The sequence below is a fragment of the Ambystoma mexicanum genome, chromosome 4p (genome assembly GCF_040938575.1).
Source record: "Ambystoma mexicanum isolate Mex_15411 chromosome 4p, UKY_AmexF1_1, whole genome shotgun sequence".
Lineage (NCBI taxonomy): Eukaryota > Metazoa > Chordata > Amphibia > Caudata > Ambystomatidae > Ambystoma > Ambystoma mexicanum.
Genome location: NC_090927.1, coordinates 778,374,945 through 778,393,325, shown reverse-complemented (window position 1 = coordinate 778,393,325; position 18,381 = coordinate 778,374,945). Strand labels below are relative to the sequence as shown.

At 42.4% G+C, this 18,381-nt stretch overlaps 1 protein-coding gene across 1 annotated transcript in view; it reads left to right on the top strand.

Annotated features, from left to right (window-relative positions):
• The window catches only part of SNAP91 (synaptosome associated protein 91), a 1,173,930-nt gene that overhangs the window by 1,048,178 nt on the left and 107,371 nt on the right, over positions 1-18,381 (top strand). The window contains exons 24-25 of the mRNA XM_069606330.1: positions 5,757-5,903; positions 12,177-12,207. Of these exons, the coding sequence (XP_069462431.1) occupies positions 5,757-5,903; positions 12,177-12,207 (178 nt within the window). The remainder of the gene's footprint in view (positions 1-5,756; positions 5,904-12,176; positions 12,208-18,381) is intronic.

Genomic DNA, 18,381 nt, shown 5'->3' with positions numbered 1-18,381 from the left:
TCTGAGAGAGGCAGGCAGGCCATTCCAGAGGGAGGCACCTTTGGAAGAGCGATCTACCCCTACTCTCTGCTTGGAAAAGCATCTAAGTAGACTGAGCTAGAAGACTGAAAGGAGATATTTATGGGGAGAGAGTTGTATGTAGTGGGGTCCCAGGCCCCAGAAAGTCTTGTGGATGATGCAGAGGGTCGAGAACTTGTTCCTTGCAGCATCCGGGAGCCAGCAGAGAGATTTTAAGGTTGGAAAGATGTGGTCCCTGGGCTTGAGGCCAGGATGCATCTTGCAGTCCTGTTCTGAATTAGTTGAAGGGGGCGAAGGGAGAATTTAGGTAGATTGAGGAAGAGGCTGTTTCAGTAGTCCAGCCTAGAGAGGACCAGAGCTCTGGAGACATTGAGTTTCTGGGGGAAGGTGAGGAAAGGGAGAATGCCTCTGAGGTGATGCAGCTGGAAGTGGGCCTTCTTAACAAGTCTTTGGTGTGTGGAGAGAAGGAGAGAGAGGAGTCGAAGATGACACCAAGGTTTTTTGCCTCACAGGTGGGTGCGGGGGGTCCATGGAGGGCAGCCAGAGAATAGGAGGGAAGGAGGGAGATGTATATTGAAATGCAATACTAGCTGCATGACATCATAATATCAGTGGACGGCTTAATTTTGCCTAATGCTTAATTCATCAAAGACAGAAGTCCTTTTTCCCTGCCTTCACTAGTAACCCCACTCTATCTCCTTCTCAACTGATGACCTCATGCCGTCGCACTAACCATGCAACCTTAGGATCCTCTTTGATAGGAACCCAAGACCCCCAACAATTCATTTATATGGGCTACTGCCATTATGGCCAGTATTAACCTAATCAACATAAGGAAAATCCACTCTACCTCATCCAACATTTGGCCAAAACCCTGAACTCTACTGTTGTGCCCAGCAAAGTGGACTACTATTTGAGCCTGCTCCTTGCCCTCCTTTGTACTGCTTCCCGCTAAATAAAGTTCTTAGCTTCCCTACCCACACCCTCTATAGCTTACTTGGATGCTCCGGCTTCTCTACATACTGATACCATTTTGGATGGCTCTCCTTACCAAATTACAGTCTTCAAGTTCCTATTCCCTATCTACAAATATATCCATAGTCTTGCCCCCTCTACCTCACTGGTTGCCTCTCTCTAATCTCCCTCTTTAAAAGTGCATTTCTCCTCTCTCCACAACTTTTCAATCCTCCCATTCTGCAGTCATTATATAAAAAAGTGTGAGAGCCCTTATTTCATACCCCTATCAGTTATGTACACTTTGTTTGCTTTAATGGGTGAGGTGAGACATGCATGATATCAAGAGAGACACAGAATCAAAGATTTCCATTTAAAAACCTTTATTTAATAAAGTTTTTTGGTTGGTGTAATGCCTAACTGGCCCTAACACAAAAGGGAAGGTTCCCTTAACTGATGTTTCTAAGGGCCGGCGAAGTCTGGAAGTCCAAAATGAAATCCGCCTGTGTCTAAACCTATGCGTGCCCTCACTCTTTGACAATAATGTGTTAGGAAGTCTTTCAAAAGCAAAATGAGGTGGTTTAACAAAAATAAGAAAACCAGGATTGGTTTCATGTGGTCTTCTTACCAGCTGTAGGTTGGTCCGCTTCAAAAAAAGAAAGAGTTAAATCGAAAAGGGTCTGTTCATAGGATGTTCTCCATAGTTCAAACAATGCACACTGTTCATCTGGTCACCCTCTGAACTTGGGCCCAGGCTCCTGCATACTCAGTTGCCCTTGCACTGCCTCTCGTCTCCCCAGCACTTAAGGGTCTGTATCTGCAACCCTACAGTCCCTTCTCTCTGCACTTATGAGCCACCCGCTGGCTGCACTTGTGAGTTAGCTGCACTTCCCCCTTCCCCTCCCCTCTGGCACTTCTCCCCTTCCCCGCACTTGTGAGATCTGAATGACACAAGGCCTAGTAAGATTATTTTTTCCTCCCTTGTTTCCCCCAGCTTCTTTTGTCGCGCCTAGAAACACTTGTGTACAGGCGCGTTATGAATGCCACATTTTATCATATCAATGATGATGTCTTTAATACCTTGGGGTTCTCTTCCCCAAGCTTCAATTCCTTCAGTAACACAAAACAATCAATATTCCATTTTCATAGGCCTATTAGGGTTCCCTTCCCCAAGTTTAGGCTGCTCTTAAGCTTCAAACACAGGCCCAGCTTTCAGGCCTCTGAGTTCCTTTCCCCAAGCATAGGCTCCTCTTGAGCTTCAAACAGTTTCAAAAGACAAGTTCAGTTTGTCAGGAAGTACCTTTTTTACTTAAACAGTTCTTTAAAAAGGTAGCTTCAGAGACTTTTAAAAACGCCAGGTTCTTTGCTCCTCCTAAGCGCGACCACTCCAAGCTTTAGCCCCTCTTTTATTTCCAGCTCTTCCTTCTCTTTCCCTTTTACTTTCAGGGGCTTTCTGCAACCTTTCTTGTTCCCCCTCTGTTTTCTTGACTTCTTTCTCATGCACATTTGCACCTTCTTCTCCTTCTTGTGCCCACTGGCACCTTCTTTAACTTCCTCTGTGCACACTTTCATCTTCTTATCTTCCCATGCCCACTGGCACCTTTTTCCAGCTTTCCCATGCACGCTTACCGCTCTGCTGGGTCCCTTGCCCCTTTCTCTCTCATTTTGGGTATATATACACAGTATCTGATTTATTTCAATTAATGAATTGGCAACTGGAATATGAACCCCAGTATTAGATGAGAATGGAATATCTGGTTTGGAAGACGGTAATGAATCAAATGAGGACATAGAGAAATCAAAGTCAGGCATATAACACTGTTAGGGATCAGGTGGCGCATCGTCCCAGCTGTGGGCTTCGAGAGGAATATTATAATCCTCAAACGCTACATTGGGCCTTAATGTACAGTCAGTTACTGCTGAAAAAACGGACACTTCTTTGCTCTCACTTAATCCTGTTTTTGGACAAGCTCTAATAGTCTGTTTCCCTTTTGATGGAAAAAAGGCTTTTATTGTGGTAGAATAGGTTTCTGTATCTTTGGATGGTAAGTCTCTTAACGTCAGCCCCGAATGGCTCACCATTGGATTGACAATTTCGGGCTCCAACGAAGCGTGCGCACTTGACACAGGCGAGGGCGGGAGTGGAAGATTCATGGCGGTGAGCATTTCCTAATCGGATACCAGATTCAGTGGAGGCACACATTATTTTGCCACTCCATAAAACAGACATGTGAAGTGATCACGAGCAAGCAAATAATTGCTATATTATTAAATTCAGTGCCCTGGACTTACTTCTATGATGATTCCTGTAGGTATCCGGAACGTCTCTGAAAGCACAAGTCGCAAGCTGCACAACACCAAAACACACCGCGCACACCACACACTCTGCGTGTGTTGCAGTATTTGAGCACCACCTCCAGGCAGTGAGTAGAATAGAAATGATTAACAGACTCCAAAGGTCCACCCACAGATATGTCTGCAGCATGCAATGTTTGTCCTTCACTCTTCCCCAAAACACACTGCGCACATTGTATTATTCTTATCAATGCTCAGAGGCAACATACGTTTTCCTTTGTTTGTTAATATAAAGTCTCAAAAGATGTTTGCCAATGCAGAAGGCAAAAATATTGAGGACCAACACAGGGACAGTTACTTGAAATACTCCAGAAAGCCAGGAGGGCACCCATGTGAAAATGATGCCCAGTCAGTTACTTGACTGCTCTCCATTAGCTTCACTTGTCTTTTATTTTGCGGAGTGTCTGTGTTTCCCTTATAGCTGCTTTCAATATTCCATTCAAAGCCTCTACATCGGGTGTCATGGTGCAACAGTTGCCCTCGAACTTCGCACAAACTTCACCTTCAATAGTAGTTAGAAGGTCAAAGACGTAACGATTGTGGAGGGCCACCAAACGCAGTGCCCTCATCTCTTCCTTTATTACACTTGGGCCTTTTGCTGTTGAATTGGCCAGCTGCAGCAGCTTGTAGCGTTTCAGTTGTAGCCATTTTGCGTGGTCTGCAACCTGCATACCTGGAAGCAACGGGGACGTGAAGAATGTTTTAACTTTGGAGAATAACTGAAATTCGTAAGAGATGGCGGCTACATTTTCATCACTTCTTTCTGACCAATAATTCTCTTTTTCTTTGTGCTCAGTGATTTTTGCTTCTCACGTTGCTGCCCCACTTTTATTGTGCATGTAAAAGAATCAGGCTATGTTTCGCATCTCTTCTCGGTTTCAAACTCATTAGTACAAGTAAAAACATATATAGTAGTAAAAATGCTTAAGGTTAGTAGTGGGTATGTTGGGTGGGTTTCGCAGCACAGGCGAGGGTCTGGCACTTGAAAGAAATACTTTACAGGGGGTGCAAGGTCAGGATGGCAATAAATTGTTCTAATGGGGATGGGTGGCTTGCACGTTTATGAGGACGAATCGAGCAGAAAAGTGCTTACTTCATCCTGGTTCACATGCCGGTTCTCAGATGAAGAGTGATCTCGGAGGAAGAAAACTGTAGCATATTGATTGTTGCAACTTTCTCCAGCTTCAGCATGAGAATGGAAGCGCAGAGCTTTCCTTCGCAGGGGGAGTGCAAGGGTGGGGGCCAGCCAGCTGCCTGCGCGCCTTGTGCGTGTGTCTCTGTCCTTGGCTGCTGCGGTGGAAAGGGAGCTGAGCATTGCTGTACTATCGCAGTGAGGCCTGTTTACCCAAGATGGAGTCGAAAGGGGGCACAAAAGATGGATGCCCCGTGTCTTGCTCAGTAGTCCCATCAATGTAGCAGTCCACCGTGGTTAACTTTACATAAGGGCAAGGGGCAATCCCAATACCGGAGGCACGTGGTCCAAGCCTTGCACTGAGGAGCGTACGATGGAAGGGGGTCTGAGGACCCCTCGCTCCCATACACACCCCAAAATGTTCAAGTCAGTTGCAATTTTGCTACCAGTAGGGCCACAGTATTATAGAACATATGTTCATGTCTAACCTTTGTAATGCAGCTGAAGTTTCTTCAACACTTCTGCTAGAAAAAGAGCTACTGCTGTCAGTGTGCTAGACATCTAGAACTACTGCCACCAATTTACTCCACACCAAGGCTTCATGAAACAGAAAAGCTCTGCTTTACTTGTTATGGCCAAGACGTTTTTATTTCTACCCAACACCTATGTAGTCAAAGGAGTTGAGTTGGTCCTTCCTATAGGTTTAAGTGGTTTATTTAAGCCCGGCCAAATTAGGACTTTTTTTAACTTTCCTTGTAATGTACATTCAAATAATGTGTGTCTGCGTATTCTTGGCATTTAAGTAGGCCCATATAACTCTCTCAGGTCACGAAAACAGCACTGCATAATTTGCAAACAGCTAAATAAAAACGTGGGGTCCCAAACCTGCTATTCTAAAGTCCTTACACTGACTGTCCATGAAAACGTGCATCAAATGCAAGGTGTGCTGTGCCAGAGTTAGAAATAGCCATTTATACTTTTTCGCAAGCTAAGTGTGTTTTCATTTTGGAACAGTTTTGTTTAAATGAATGGCTTCCGTTGTACCTAATAATTTGGTTAAAACTTGAATTAAAGTTTCACACAGGTTTTGTATGCGTTTTCTTTATCTTTCAGCAAAAGTTAGCCAGCTAGTTTAAATGTCATTGTTTGAAATGTAGTTCTTTAATATGCCAAGATTTCAGTCATTTAGAAATATTTGCTATTCATTGGCAAACCAGTCACCCAAAATGTTTATTTTCACAGGAAAGAGTGACCATTTCAATGCATTGCACTAAGACGCATATTCTTTACATTTCAGTGTTTGATGGTCTAGGTGATCTACTCATGCCAATGATGCCCGCTTCTCAGTCTTCCAGCTCCTCAGTTCCGCTCTGCATGAATGCCTCCTCAGCCAGCAAAGTCCTGGGCAGTGACCTGGATTCCTCTCTTGCAAATTTAGTAGGCAGTGAGTAATGTAAATATTCCCACCCGTCTGATTGTGCTGCTTTGTAAGAGATGTTGAGTAGGTTTTAAACAGGATACATATTTTGTTGGATACCGTGTTGAGTGCCTGGCAATAAAAATTGTAAGTGAACACGTACTGATTTGTAAATTGATAAGAATTACAATTATTATTACAGGACAGTGAGTGAAATGACAGTAGTGCTTGTATTCGAAAATTGTCTGGGTGAACTTGAGAGGGGAATCGGGTGAAGGGGAGGGAGGACTCATCAAAGATGGGATTAATGTTTTTATTACATCTCCTCTTAGCACCCAACTGATAGCAACTTGAATGTTGTGTCATCATAAATAACCAGATAAATTGGTCATCTGATTCATTTCTTAGTAATCGCCTTCATTATGATTACTGAAACATCAATGACATGACCTCCTGCAAGGAATATATTAGATTTCTAGATTACCATGTCTTTCTTTGCATCCTATGCTTGGAATCCAATATGTCAACCAGGGATTTCTCTGAAGACTCTAGCGTGACCACTCTCGGCGCGTAGATATCGTAAGAGTTCCTGGAAAAGCGTTTTCCCTTCTTCTAGCCCGGGCCTCGTGAAAGAAACCGAACCCAAGTGCGTTGATTCTGGATGGTCAGGACACTGCCTGTCTTCATGTGATCAGTCTGTGTCCAGTCTACATTTCTTTCCAAGTCTATCTGTGCGAGTTTCAGAGTTTGAGAGTGAGTTTGGGAGAGTTTGAACCCGGTCTCCAGTTGAATCGCGCCTAGAAACACGTGTTTATTATCTCTTCACAGGCGCTACCAATGTACATCGAGCCTTTACAATTAAGATCCTTGATCCTTCACTTCAATTAAGTCCAAACTAGCACCTTCGATGTGTTTTTTCAAATATGGGCTATAAGTAAACATGGCAATATCACATCAAGATGCATACACCACAGAGGACACAGGTATTTTCTCCACCTGTCGTGAAACGGGCATCCATTTCAAATGACACATAAGGAATGCACATGCTGGATGAGCTTCCACCTCTGGAGTATGTCTATATTCAAATGAATCAATTTTTCCTTTCTTCCAAAACATTTGTCTTCGATTCAATTTTACACACAAACCACATTATTTTTGTTATATTTAAAAATAATCTGCAGCAATACTTTCTGATTGTAATTAAAATATTCACCACCCACTCACTAACCTTTCTTTATGGCCATTTCTCACTATTCATTGTCTCTTTTGTAATGCTTCTTCTATCACGCTTGTCAAACATGAAGTTGTCACAAAGCGGTGTACGAAAATCACTTGGGGGGGTGAGGGGGAATATTTCTTGGGTATTTACAAACTCCAGACCTTCACAAATTCACCTATCTAGCAACCCCCACTTCCGAGCTAACTTCAGACATCACTCAGAACCCCCATATATCCTTATAAGCTTGTTTCTTTATATAACATCAAGTTTCTTTTCCCTTTCACATCGGGATCAAATAGGATTTTTGAATGGCAGTTTTCAAAGCTGAAAAGCCTCTAACTCTAACAATATATCAATGTTTACTCAAATGATCAACACATACTAATATACACCAAGATGCTAGGTACCTTCTCACTTCTTCCCTTATGCCCAATTAAGTTGAAACTAGCCATTCATGTGATTGTTCATACGTGACATATGTAAGCATCTCTGGGACTGATTCATGTAATTTGTGCACCGAAAAACAGGGATTTGTGTGCCATTCTGCCCGCAAATCCCCATTTGTTAAACAGGGATTTGTGGGCAGAATGGCGCACAAATCCCTGTTTTTCAGCGCACAAATTCCATGAATCATCCCCTTCATGTCCCATCAAGATGCTTAAACAGCGAAGGACATTAAGATGTTTTTTCAACCCAATGTGAAACGCACCTCCATTTCAAATGTCCCTTAATCAGTTCACATGCTGGATGTGATCACGCCTCAGAGGTTTATGTAACAATTTAAACTACAATCTTCCTTCTCATATTTGCCAGCTCCAATTCTCCTCAATTCCTTGCTCACACCAAAAACGTTTTTAGTTTTGTATGCTCTTTCTTTATTTCCATTTTTCAATCTTCATCTTGTTTTTAATACTTTTTCTACCACGCTCTTGAAACATTTCAATGTCAAATCGCAATGTCAGAAAATTGCTCAGACATCCACGCCCACAAGCGCCAGCACTTCACTAATACAACTCTTTTCCACTCTCCAAATCCACGCTGCCTTTATACATCACTCAGGAACCTCCATTTCTCATTTTTTGCTGGTTTTTGGCAAACCGTGTAGATGTGTTTTTGTTTCTCTCCAATAGAGGAAAAACTCTGCCATTTTTACATCATCAATGCATCAAGAGTTTTGTCATCCCACTGTTCACCACACTTTTTAAAAACTAGCTGATAGATTTTCACCAAATCAATAAAGGAATGCAGTCCCACACCTCCTGCTGCCTTTGAAATAAACTTGGGAATAATCCATCCAGCAGCTCAGCTGTCTAAATACTGCACATTTTCCCTTTGGGAAAACCAATGCAAAAGTTAACAAAACAAACCTTTTTTACACTTTAGAACTTCTGACACATTGATCGATTTGCATCAAACTTTTCAGTTTTGAGGGTCCCAAGACAAACATTTTCTTTGGCTACATCAACATGAAATTTTCCAACTTGACAAGTTATTAACCATAGAATGTTGGCAACTCCAATGGCTCATAGACTTCACCTTAAGTATAGGGTGATGGCATAAATATATTCCAGCTGTACCCATTGTATATTGTCGAACAGGGGGGTCCTCCAAGTCACGCATGGATGCGATGCACAGTAACTCATACACCAAATAAAACCAACTCAGGAAGTTGGCAAAAAGTCTCCTCTGACTGTTTTATCAATTGTCTAAAACAGGGATTTACAATGGACATGAACAGACGTTCGCTTAAGTTCTCTCTCAAAATGTCATAAACATTTATACAGCAAACATTTGTCATACGTGATGTCATACTACGTGGCAAATAAGAGAAACCTACAGGGGGTTGTGTTATACGCTCAAAGGGAACATCTAAGTATACTTTCTATATAGGGACAGGTTGTGATTGGGTCTCTACAGTCAGGCGGACAAATTATGCCCACCCCTTGTGCAAGTCATCCTCATCAGTTATTGGACACACAGTATATGATTGGCTCTCAAAATATATGGCCCTTCGTTAGATGGTCCTCTATAATTGGTGGGCACGCTTGTACCCTTTTGGAACATTCGGCTCACTAGCAGCACGTAAACTGGTACCCCAGGTGCCAGTAGGTGGACTTTGACCATGTCTCCCCACCCAAATAGCCCAACATCTCTCATCGCTCGTGCCCTCTGATATTCAGATTGTCTTTGAACTTGGCCTTGCAAAGTATCCTTGCTCCTGGGAATAAAAGGGTGCATAGGAACACGCTATTTCAAGTGCAGAGCAGCATGCCTACCTTCTATTCCCATCCTTAACTCACATGACAGGAGACCATATTTCGGCCCATTTTGCAGCATTTAATTGTCTTTAATTAACAAACTTGGCACTCATAATGTTCTTTCTTTGTACCTTAACACGAGACGATTCAGCATCTCATGGTTATTGTTCTTTTCAGATATATAACTAGTTCTTGGCTACTTCATCTTTTGACACCAGGCCAGGCAGATCTTCCAGGCCTCTCCATGCTTTTAGCTTCATGTTGCGGCAACACAGCTTTTCCGATCCCTCTTTCTCCGTGGGTCAGAGCTTACTAAATATGACACTAATATCAAGCTTCTATATAATGGCAGCACCGCCTGCAGTCTATTCACTACGTATAGCCAGCCTTTATGATTACTTGGTCTACTTGCATTGCTGTACAGTTATTAAATGGCTTGTATTTTCTGCAGTGCTCTTCACACATGCAATCTTCATTCCGCATATGAATGTTTATTTGATTCTTTATTTCGTCATCAGATTCCATACAGTCTATACATCATCTTCTTTAGCCACTCTTCTCAGTATGTCACGCTTGCTTCTTGTGATGTCACCAACTTCTCTTTCATCTTCATATTCCTTCGGGGACTCTTCCAAGCGATTGTTATCCCTACGGGGATACATCATATAGCGTTTTCTCAATGGATACCTTTTCTCGAAGACTCTCCGTGCAATAGGCACAATCACTGGTGTCATGCATGTTGCAACTTCTGGCTCCCAACATATAGGAAGGATGGGGGCGGGACTTCCTGCAGAGGCATTTAGCTGCTCCTCTACACTGTGCCAATCTCACTCTTTCTGTGCTCTCTCTCTCTCGCTCTCTCTCTCTCTCTCATATATATAGATGGCTGACAGAGTGAGTACATATATATAATGTTCTGTCTCTGTCTCCATCTCAAGAGTCGCATTCTCACTCAGGGATGTGGTTGCTTGAGCCACCACAGCTGTTGCTTTGAGTAGCAAAGTAGCAAAACCAGAAAATAATATGGATATCTTGAAGGGAGCTGCTGTTTTGATTTTTGTTGTGGAATGAGAACAGCAGAGACCAAGGGTTCCCCAGAGGTGGTTGCTAGCCTATCACTGGGAGACTTCGATTTTCATTTTACAAGTCCTGCAGGATTGTTGCCACACTGAAGGCGCATTTGCCTTGCAGGGGTAAGGGAGACACAGATAGGCTGTGCATGGGGTGAAGGGGATCTGACAGACTTAGTAAGGGACCAGAGAATGAGCCTGGAGCATCTAAAGTTAAGTTTATCTTCTATGTTTTTGTCAATTCTAGAAAAAGATCATTGGTTTAAATCTTGAGAGGGTGGCCCTTTCTAAGAATAAATTACATTTTGTGAGGCAATATGTCTGTATTCTTGACAAAAGGGCTATCAAAGAAAAGACTTTATTAAATTACATTAACATAGTAAACTAGCTCTTTTACAACATTCATTCCGATTGATCACTTCTAATAAATATTGTAGTCTTAATGAGAATGATACACTCGTCAGACTGAGCAAAGAACATTTTCCAAATATGGATTAAGAATATTAATTATTTTCTGATAGTTTATCATTCCAAGATGGACAGTTTTGTACATTTCTAATGTACACTATTTTACACTTGACTGCTTTGCATGAAATGAATGAAAAATTTGTGAACTTAAGAATGAACATAGCTTTTTGTATTTGAAAAAATATGTTTGTGATAAAATGGGTCTTATGTGTGACTCATAGAAGTACATAATGCACGCTACGCATTGTGCTAATTTCTTTTTCAAAATACTCACCCTAACATTAAAATGTTCCTAACCTTGAAGCATAGATACTCATTCGAACAGCTTCAGAATATGGGTGAGAGGATGACATTGCTTTGGCAACTTTCACTTTATCGGTGTACAGGGCGGTTTTAGCTTACAATTCCAAACATCATATTCATTCTACAAATGAGAAGGGCGTTACAGGACTTGAGCCACTGAACATTGCTCATGCCCAGTCGCCAATGGACAGACCACATCCCTTTGAGAATTATGTTTATGTAGAATATTCAGTGAAAAAGCTTTTGGTAAAGGGATTTTGTGGCTAAAATGGCCCAATCAAAAAAATAAATATGAAAACCGTCTTAAATGAAGGATATGGTTGCAGCACTAGAAATACAAATGAACAAGTTAGTTTCTAAGATGACCATAACTGCACCACTTCCATAGTAAAAGCCATATCACGGGCACTGTCGTGCACTTCTAATTATATCTTAAATACCCCCTAAGGGTAATTCCCACAAGGCCCTCTCATGAAGTTATTTGTGTTGTCATATGTGGCCTCATGAGCAGTGTTTGGCAGTGGCCCCAGGCTGTGCCAAGCCACCTGAATTGGCTGCACCCAGAAGCCCCTTTGCCTCCATTGTGAGTTTGTGGACTGCAGATAACACTGGCTCTCCTCTTAAAAATGCGTTCCCTCTTGCAATCAATCTGGTTACCCTTTCATGTGCTCAGACCTGGATTTGGGGACCCAAAAGAATGTTCTTTTAAGGGGAATATTGCACCTCTCTGCGCACTCTGTACACACACAGACACACACACACTGTCCCATTTCATTTATAGGTAAATAAATCTATTGAACAATGTTTTTGGCCATAATTATGAGACTGCTAGAATTCCTGATCAGTTTTTATGTTGATAATGAAGAGATCTACTGTAAAATGTTTCAAAGACATTTTCCTCAGGGAATGTTGAAATAATACATTACTTTACTGCAACTTCGAGAATGTTAGATTCATGTTATTTATCTGTTTTATATTTTAGATCTCGGCATTTCTGCTACAACTGTAAAAAAGTAAGTTTAAGATAAAACATTAGTCTCTTTGGTCTGTGTATGACAGTATTTTGAATGTAAGTAGAGGTTTGCTACATATTAATTCATTCATGTCTTAGAATTCAGAAAGTGATTTGAATGAGAAATTTGGTGCCACCAGTCCACTTACATTTAAGAGGGGTTATGAGACTAGCATGAAAACACTTGGCAATGGCTCTAAAACCTGATGTCATATTACACTATGTTTAAAGAATTAGCTTTCAAGTAACAGACGCTCTTCCCCATTGACATGTAATGTACAACAATTAAAGATAAATCTTATTCAAACATGTCCTTTTTAGAACCATGGCTACTCAGATACTGTGTTTCTTTTGATCAGAGTTTTTTGTATTTTATCTTGAGTTTCAGAAATCAGTTAAGTAGTCAATTTAGAGCAATTGCCCATCAATACAAGTCTGGAGTCAAATCAATTGTAGGTGATCAATATACAACAGTTAGAAGTCTTGAGTTGTTTGTCACAACAGGTACAGTCCTGAGTTGTTTTGCCAACCCGTGTTTCACCCATCCAGGGATTTTTCTGTAACTGTTTTGGAATTGCTTATTTTGATTAGAAATGGAAAGTGTAAAAAAAGCCAGACAAAGGGAAAGACTGTCCAGGAAACAGTCAGGCAGAGAACAGAGTGATAGTAGAAACTGAGGAAAATAATCAAAAGACCTCCGTGCCACCGAATGAGAACAAGAGCGGGAGGACAGAAGAGAGGCTAGCAGAGTACACACAGAGTATCAAGACTAGCGCCTTTCCCAGGAAGGAAGGCAAATGGTTGCAACGTAGTCCGTCCAAAGGACGGAATGGTTTTGTTTAGACAGGTGGTGGCTATCTTGGAAAACACTAGACCGATAAGTCATGATCCATAATAACATGATGGGGCACTAACGGCAGAACCTCCATCTCCTCGATAAGCGCCGCGCCAGGAAGGGAGAGAGATGACAATTATTTATATTTGATTATAAATCAAGGTAGGCATTGTAAGGGTGCAGACAGAGGAGGCTGACACAATGGTGGCATGTTTGTGAGGAAGGAAGGAAGGAAGGAAGGAAGGAAGGAAGGAAGGAAGGAAGGAAGGAAGGAAGGAAGGAAGGAAGGAAGGAAGGAAGGAAGGAAGGAAGGAAGGAAGGAAGGAAGGAAGGAAGGAAGGAAGGAAGGAAGGAAGGAAGGAAGGAAGGAAGGAAGGAAGGAAGGAAGGAAGGAAGGAAGGAAGGAAGGAAGGAAGGAAGGAAGGAAGGAAGGAAGGAAGGAAGGAAGGAAGGAAGGAAGGAAGGAAGGAAGGAAGGAAGGAAGGAAGGAAGGAAGGAAGGAAGGAAGGAAGGAAGGAAGGAAGGAAGGAAGGAAGGAAGGAAGGAAGGAAGGAAGGAAGGAAGGAAGGAAGGAAGGAAGGAAGGAAGGAAGCCTCAACCAAAGAGATAAGATGATTGTCAGGATGTCTGTCAACTTTAGTGTCCACAGTCCTGTGTTAAGAAAACCTTACTTCTGTCCCTTATACTAGAAAATAAAGAAGAAGGCAGTACTGTTCTGGTCCCAGGAGAATGATTTCCTTCTCCTGGGTTATGGTTCCTGGTTTGTTGAAACAATTCTAAAGTCTTCTAACAGTCTCTTGTTGGACCAGGAGAATGTCTCCCTTCTACTGACGTCCTTTTGTTGAAACCAATTTATATAGAAATTCCATAAATATTCAAATGGAAATAAATGATAAATTAATAAACCCACAACAGCCACAAAAGTTGTGGCAACACTTAACCTATAATCTTTAACACACATTTATAAAGCCACAACAATTGGGACAATGTAAACAGTAAATAAGTTGTGAAAGGTACCCAACATATAAATCAACAGATTAGATGCACTGCATAAATTACAAACTTCAACAACATGAGTACCAAACACCCATCGCCTCACCAAAATAAGTGGCTTGGTAACATAACCTAAAACCATATAGCTAATTGCCACTTATCAAAAATATTGTGCAGCATAAGGAAAATATACTGCTGGCTCTCCTACCCCAACAATATAATAATATTCCGATGTCTTTTGACACCATGCCACTTGCCATACGCACCAGGATTTGATCTCCAACTCGCATATACATAATCACATTGATTTTGTTTTGGACATCTTAGATAAAGCAAGTATGATAAGTGTTATTACATAGCTATACTGGCATTGTGATGCAGCCAGTATAGTCATTTCTTACTGTGAGGGGAAAGGAGAGGGAGCTTGAGGAAGAGGTATGGTGGCAGGGGGAGGAAGGAAGGGGGATCCGATTTGCACATTTTTCTTGGCAAGCAAACCTTTAGGATAAAAAGGCTCCATGTGTGCCAAAAAGCATACAATCAAAGTGGATAATTTCAAGCTATGGGGTGAAAAAAGTCATGTTTCAGCCAATGCTGCAATGCAAAAAAAAATTTCCCCAATCCTATTGGGCAGGTGTGCTATAATTTCATGGGCACCAACAAAAGTTACAGGGGGAAATATACACTCCTGTGTAAAATGCAGTGTAACCTTAACTGTACTTCAGTGACTGTAGCAGTATTGTATATATCGAACTTGAATGTTTGGGATAGGGACAACCCCCCCCCCCCAAATTAGGGTACACTGAAGCATTGATAGCAAATGTACCCAGTACCTCACCTTTTTAATGATACCTGTGTAATTTTATGAAACGGGAGCTGATGAGCTTACTTGAGTAGCATCAACGCTGGACACTGGCACTCCAATGCACACTTGATTCTGATATTTGCTGGCAAGATCCTCAGTGTTGGGAATGCTGCATTTGCAAGAATTCGACTGTTCATCTACCACAGGCCTTGGTATTCAGGGGCCAATGTAGCCTATCATTACCTGTAAATACCTGCATATGACCCAGTCCTGGTAAAAGACCGAAGCCTGATTTCAGCATACCGAAGCAAACAGTTTCCACAGAATATAATAGTAAAACCTGTTTTACTTGGGTTTCTGAACACTTTTGGAGATTTCTGATTCAGTAACTTAACTGAATTCACTAGGTGATGAAAATACAGTCCCAATTTTGGGAATCTTCAATAGGGTACAGGAAGGTTTAGTCCCCTTATCATTGAAATCGGGCAGGGTATGCAAAAAACAAACAGGCGGATGAGAAGAATTCTGTGTCAATCACACTGCAAGCCCCTTGGTCTTGTCCTCCACACAAGAGAAGCTCCCACAAAGGATCAACACATCTAGCCTAAACATGTTGAGGAACTGAGGCAAGAGGGAGTGTGTGAAACAGTGTGAGAAATGATTAGTAGTTGAGGTATTGAGTCAAAGCCCTAAATGGAGAGTGAGACTGGAAGAAGAGTGTGGCACAGAGGGAGACATGGGTAGACTCTGAGACAATGGGCACAGAAGATTGCAGCAATAGGCCAGAGGGAGGGGAAAAGAGTGATCATTTTAAAACCTGGGAAATGGCCAATTACAATATGAAATAAAACAAGGAGGCGGTCTCTATTCGTAACTGCTGTTGCCGTTGCTGGCGTTACGACGTCACGAGGTGCGGCTTGAGTCAGACCGCGTTGTCTGCGTTGGATAGCGTGCGAGCGATCGAAGTCCTTTCCTCGAAACCTACGAGGCTGCGAGGCTGAGCACTGTGTTGAGCACTGTGATATAAACCCGCATTCATATCGGCGTCGTATCCGTGGAGCTCGACTGAATCAGAGCCCACCCTCCTTCTCGTCAGCATCCAGTACCTCGTATATACGGATTCAAGGAGTGTGGCAACTAACTGAGGGGGAGCTACGAGACCTGCAGAGGGCCGTTATTCTCACTGCTGCACCTACGGTAGACAAAGGTGGAAAAGGGGACGAGCTGCACCTAATGGTACAGGTACATTCCCTAGTAGGCTGTACTGCTCTTTGGGCTGAGCTCCCCCCCCCCTGCCCTACCTCCCCCTCTTCCCCTCTCTTTTCTGTACTTGTATATGGATTTATATAATAGTACAGCCCCATTGGGTTAGTGAAATAACCCTGTGGAGGCGAGTCCGTTGGGGAGGAGGAGGACCTACGCTAGTAGCGGCAGAGTGTGGACACAGCTAGGACTGTGCTTGTGCTGTGGGTATAGCAGCGCCAGGGGATACTTGGTACTGTGCCTGCGCTGCATAGTAAGGGCGCAGCAGGCTGCTCGCAGAGACCTCCGGTATTATGTTATTGCTGGGCATATTGTGTCTTTGTTGAGTAGGAGTGGAGCATTGATATCTGGCCACCTACTATAAGTGTCTCAGTGATTATTGTTGTTGGTACATCTAGCGTCAGGCCGGAGGCGGCCCTGCAGGTGGTCTTATAAGAACGAAGCAAATGTGTAGTACCTGTAGAGGTGCAGCCTGACATAGTGGAAAGTCTGAACGCCTAGTAGGTACGAATGTGCAGGAGGCATATTCATACCCTATAGAGAGGATCACTTGACTCCGATAAACACCTGGAGACTGTGGGCCTAGGCTTTTGATTCAGGGGTAGAATAATAACAGGCGTGCAGTAGAGCAAGCATAGTGGAAATTGAGAGCCACTGAGGAAAGTAGATTGATCACTGGCTGGGATCCCATTTGTGGCCCTTTCAATGCAATCAGGCAAGAACCTGAACCATCCAGCGTACAATCTAAGGAAAACCATGTCAAGAGCAGTTGCCCAGGGCTCTGCTAACAAGAAGGTCGAGATGGAAAAACTGACACTTAAAGCAAAAGAAAAAAAAAACTCTCCCATCAAGCAAGGTGTGATTACTTCGTTCTTTCCTCCTCGAGAAATAAATTCGACCATAATTGAAGAAGATATACCCGACCAACAAGAAAATGCTTTATTGGATGCGTCAAACTTCGAAGATATTGACAATAACTCATTATTACACTTATGCTTAAATATCCAAAGAAGTATGACACCACAATCTGTAGCAAGACGGAGCAATAAAAGTGGATCACAGACAGATAAGCCAATGATCATACTCTCAGGGACATCCATGGTAGGAGAAGGATCAGAGAGACTTTCTACTTCACCTAATCTGGCATTGGCTTCGATGGAAGATGATCCAGATGAAGAAGCGGAATGCTCAGATAAACCATACTCAGGGGCAGCCGAAATTGCTGAGATTCAGGCATCAGTAGCTTCCTTACAATTTGCACTTAATATCTTGCTGAAAATGTCGGGATGGATCTTGGCCAATATGGATATCTTAATTAGAGAAAATAAGGGGAGATCGATCTCTGTTGAAGATGTAGAAGCAGATTTATCTGAAGCTATCCATATGACAAGTGAGATCGATGAGCAACAAAACTTGGAAATTGAGGAGGAAATGAGTAGACCGGATCCATTCTTCTCTAAAAAACAGAAGAGGCTAGCAAGAAAAGCAAATAAAGTTAAGAGACAGTTCCACACAATCAATAACGACAGAGAAGAGTGTAACGGGAATGACAACCAAGAAGAGCAGGAAAAGAGTAGCAAGAGCCAAGAAAAGGAAGGCTGCCCGCGATGGATACTTGACCAGTTGGCTACTCCCTGAACAAGAGTCCGATTTGGACCAGGAAGAAATGGTAGAGATTGTGGAAGAGGCGGAGGTGAATGATAGTGCCACAGCAGACACGGCTATGGCAGCATGCCAATTGACAGTGCCGGAAAACCTATTAGCTGAAGAAGTGGTTATTATGGTTGATAAGAATGAGAAGAAAGGCAGTCCCATATGCTTGATTAAGAACCTCTACCAGAACAAGGTCAATAAATGGTTATCACAATCGGAACTGTTGATACGACTATATTCTGTTCCACAACTCCGGGTATTAATCTCAGATGACTTTCAATTTGTGGAACCTTTGAAAGGCCCGAACCCAAATGTTTCTGTGCTTCATTCTATGCTTCATTCTAAGTTCTTGGCTACGGCTGATTTACTAAGAAAGTTTAAAGAAGAATTAAAAACGGTAGATGTAGAAGTGGATGTCGATTTAAATGAAATAGATCCAAATTGTCCAGAGGAAGAGGCGGCCATCTGTGTGGAAACAGCAGTTTGTCCAAATATACCTGTGGACAAGAAGATAGAAGCAGCTGACCTCCAACAAGTATTGAAATGGTTGACTAACGCTCTACCCGAGATCTTAAGGAAACAATGGGATTTATCCATTGTATCATGGAACTGTCGGGGCTTCTCGC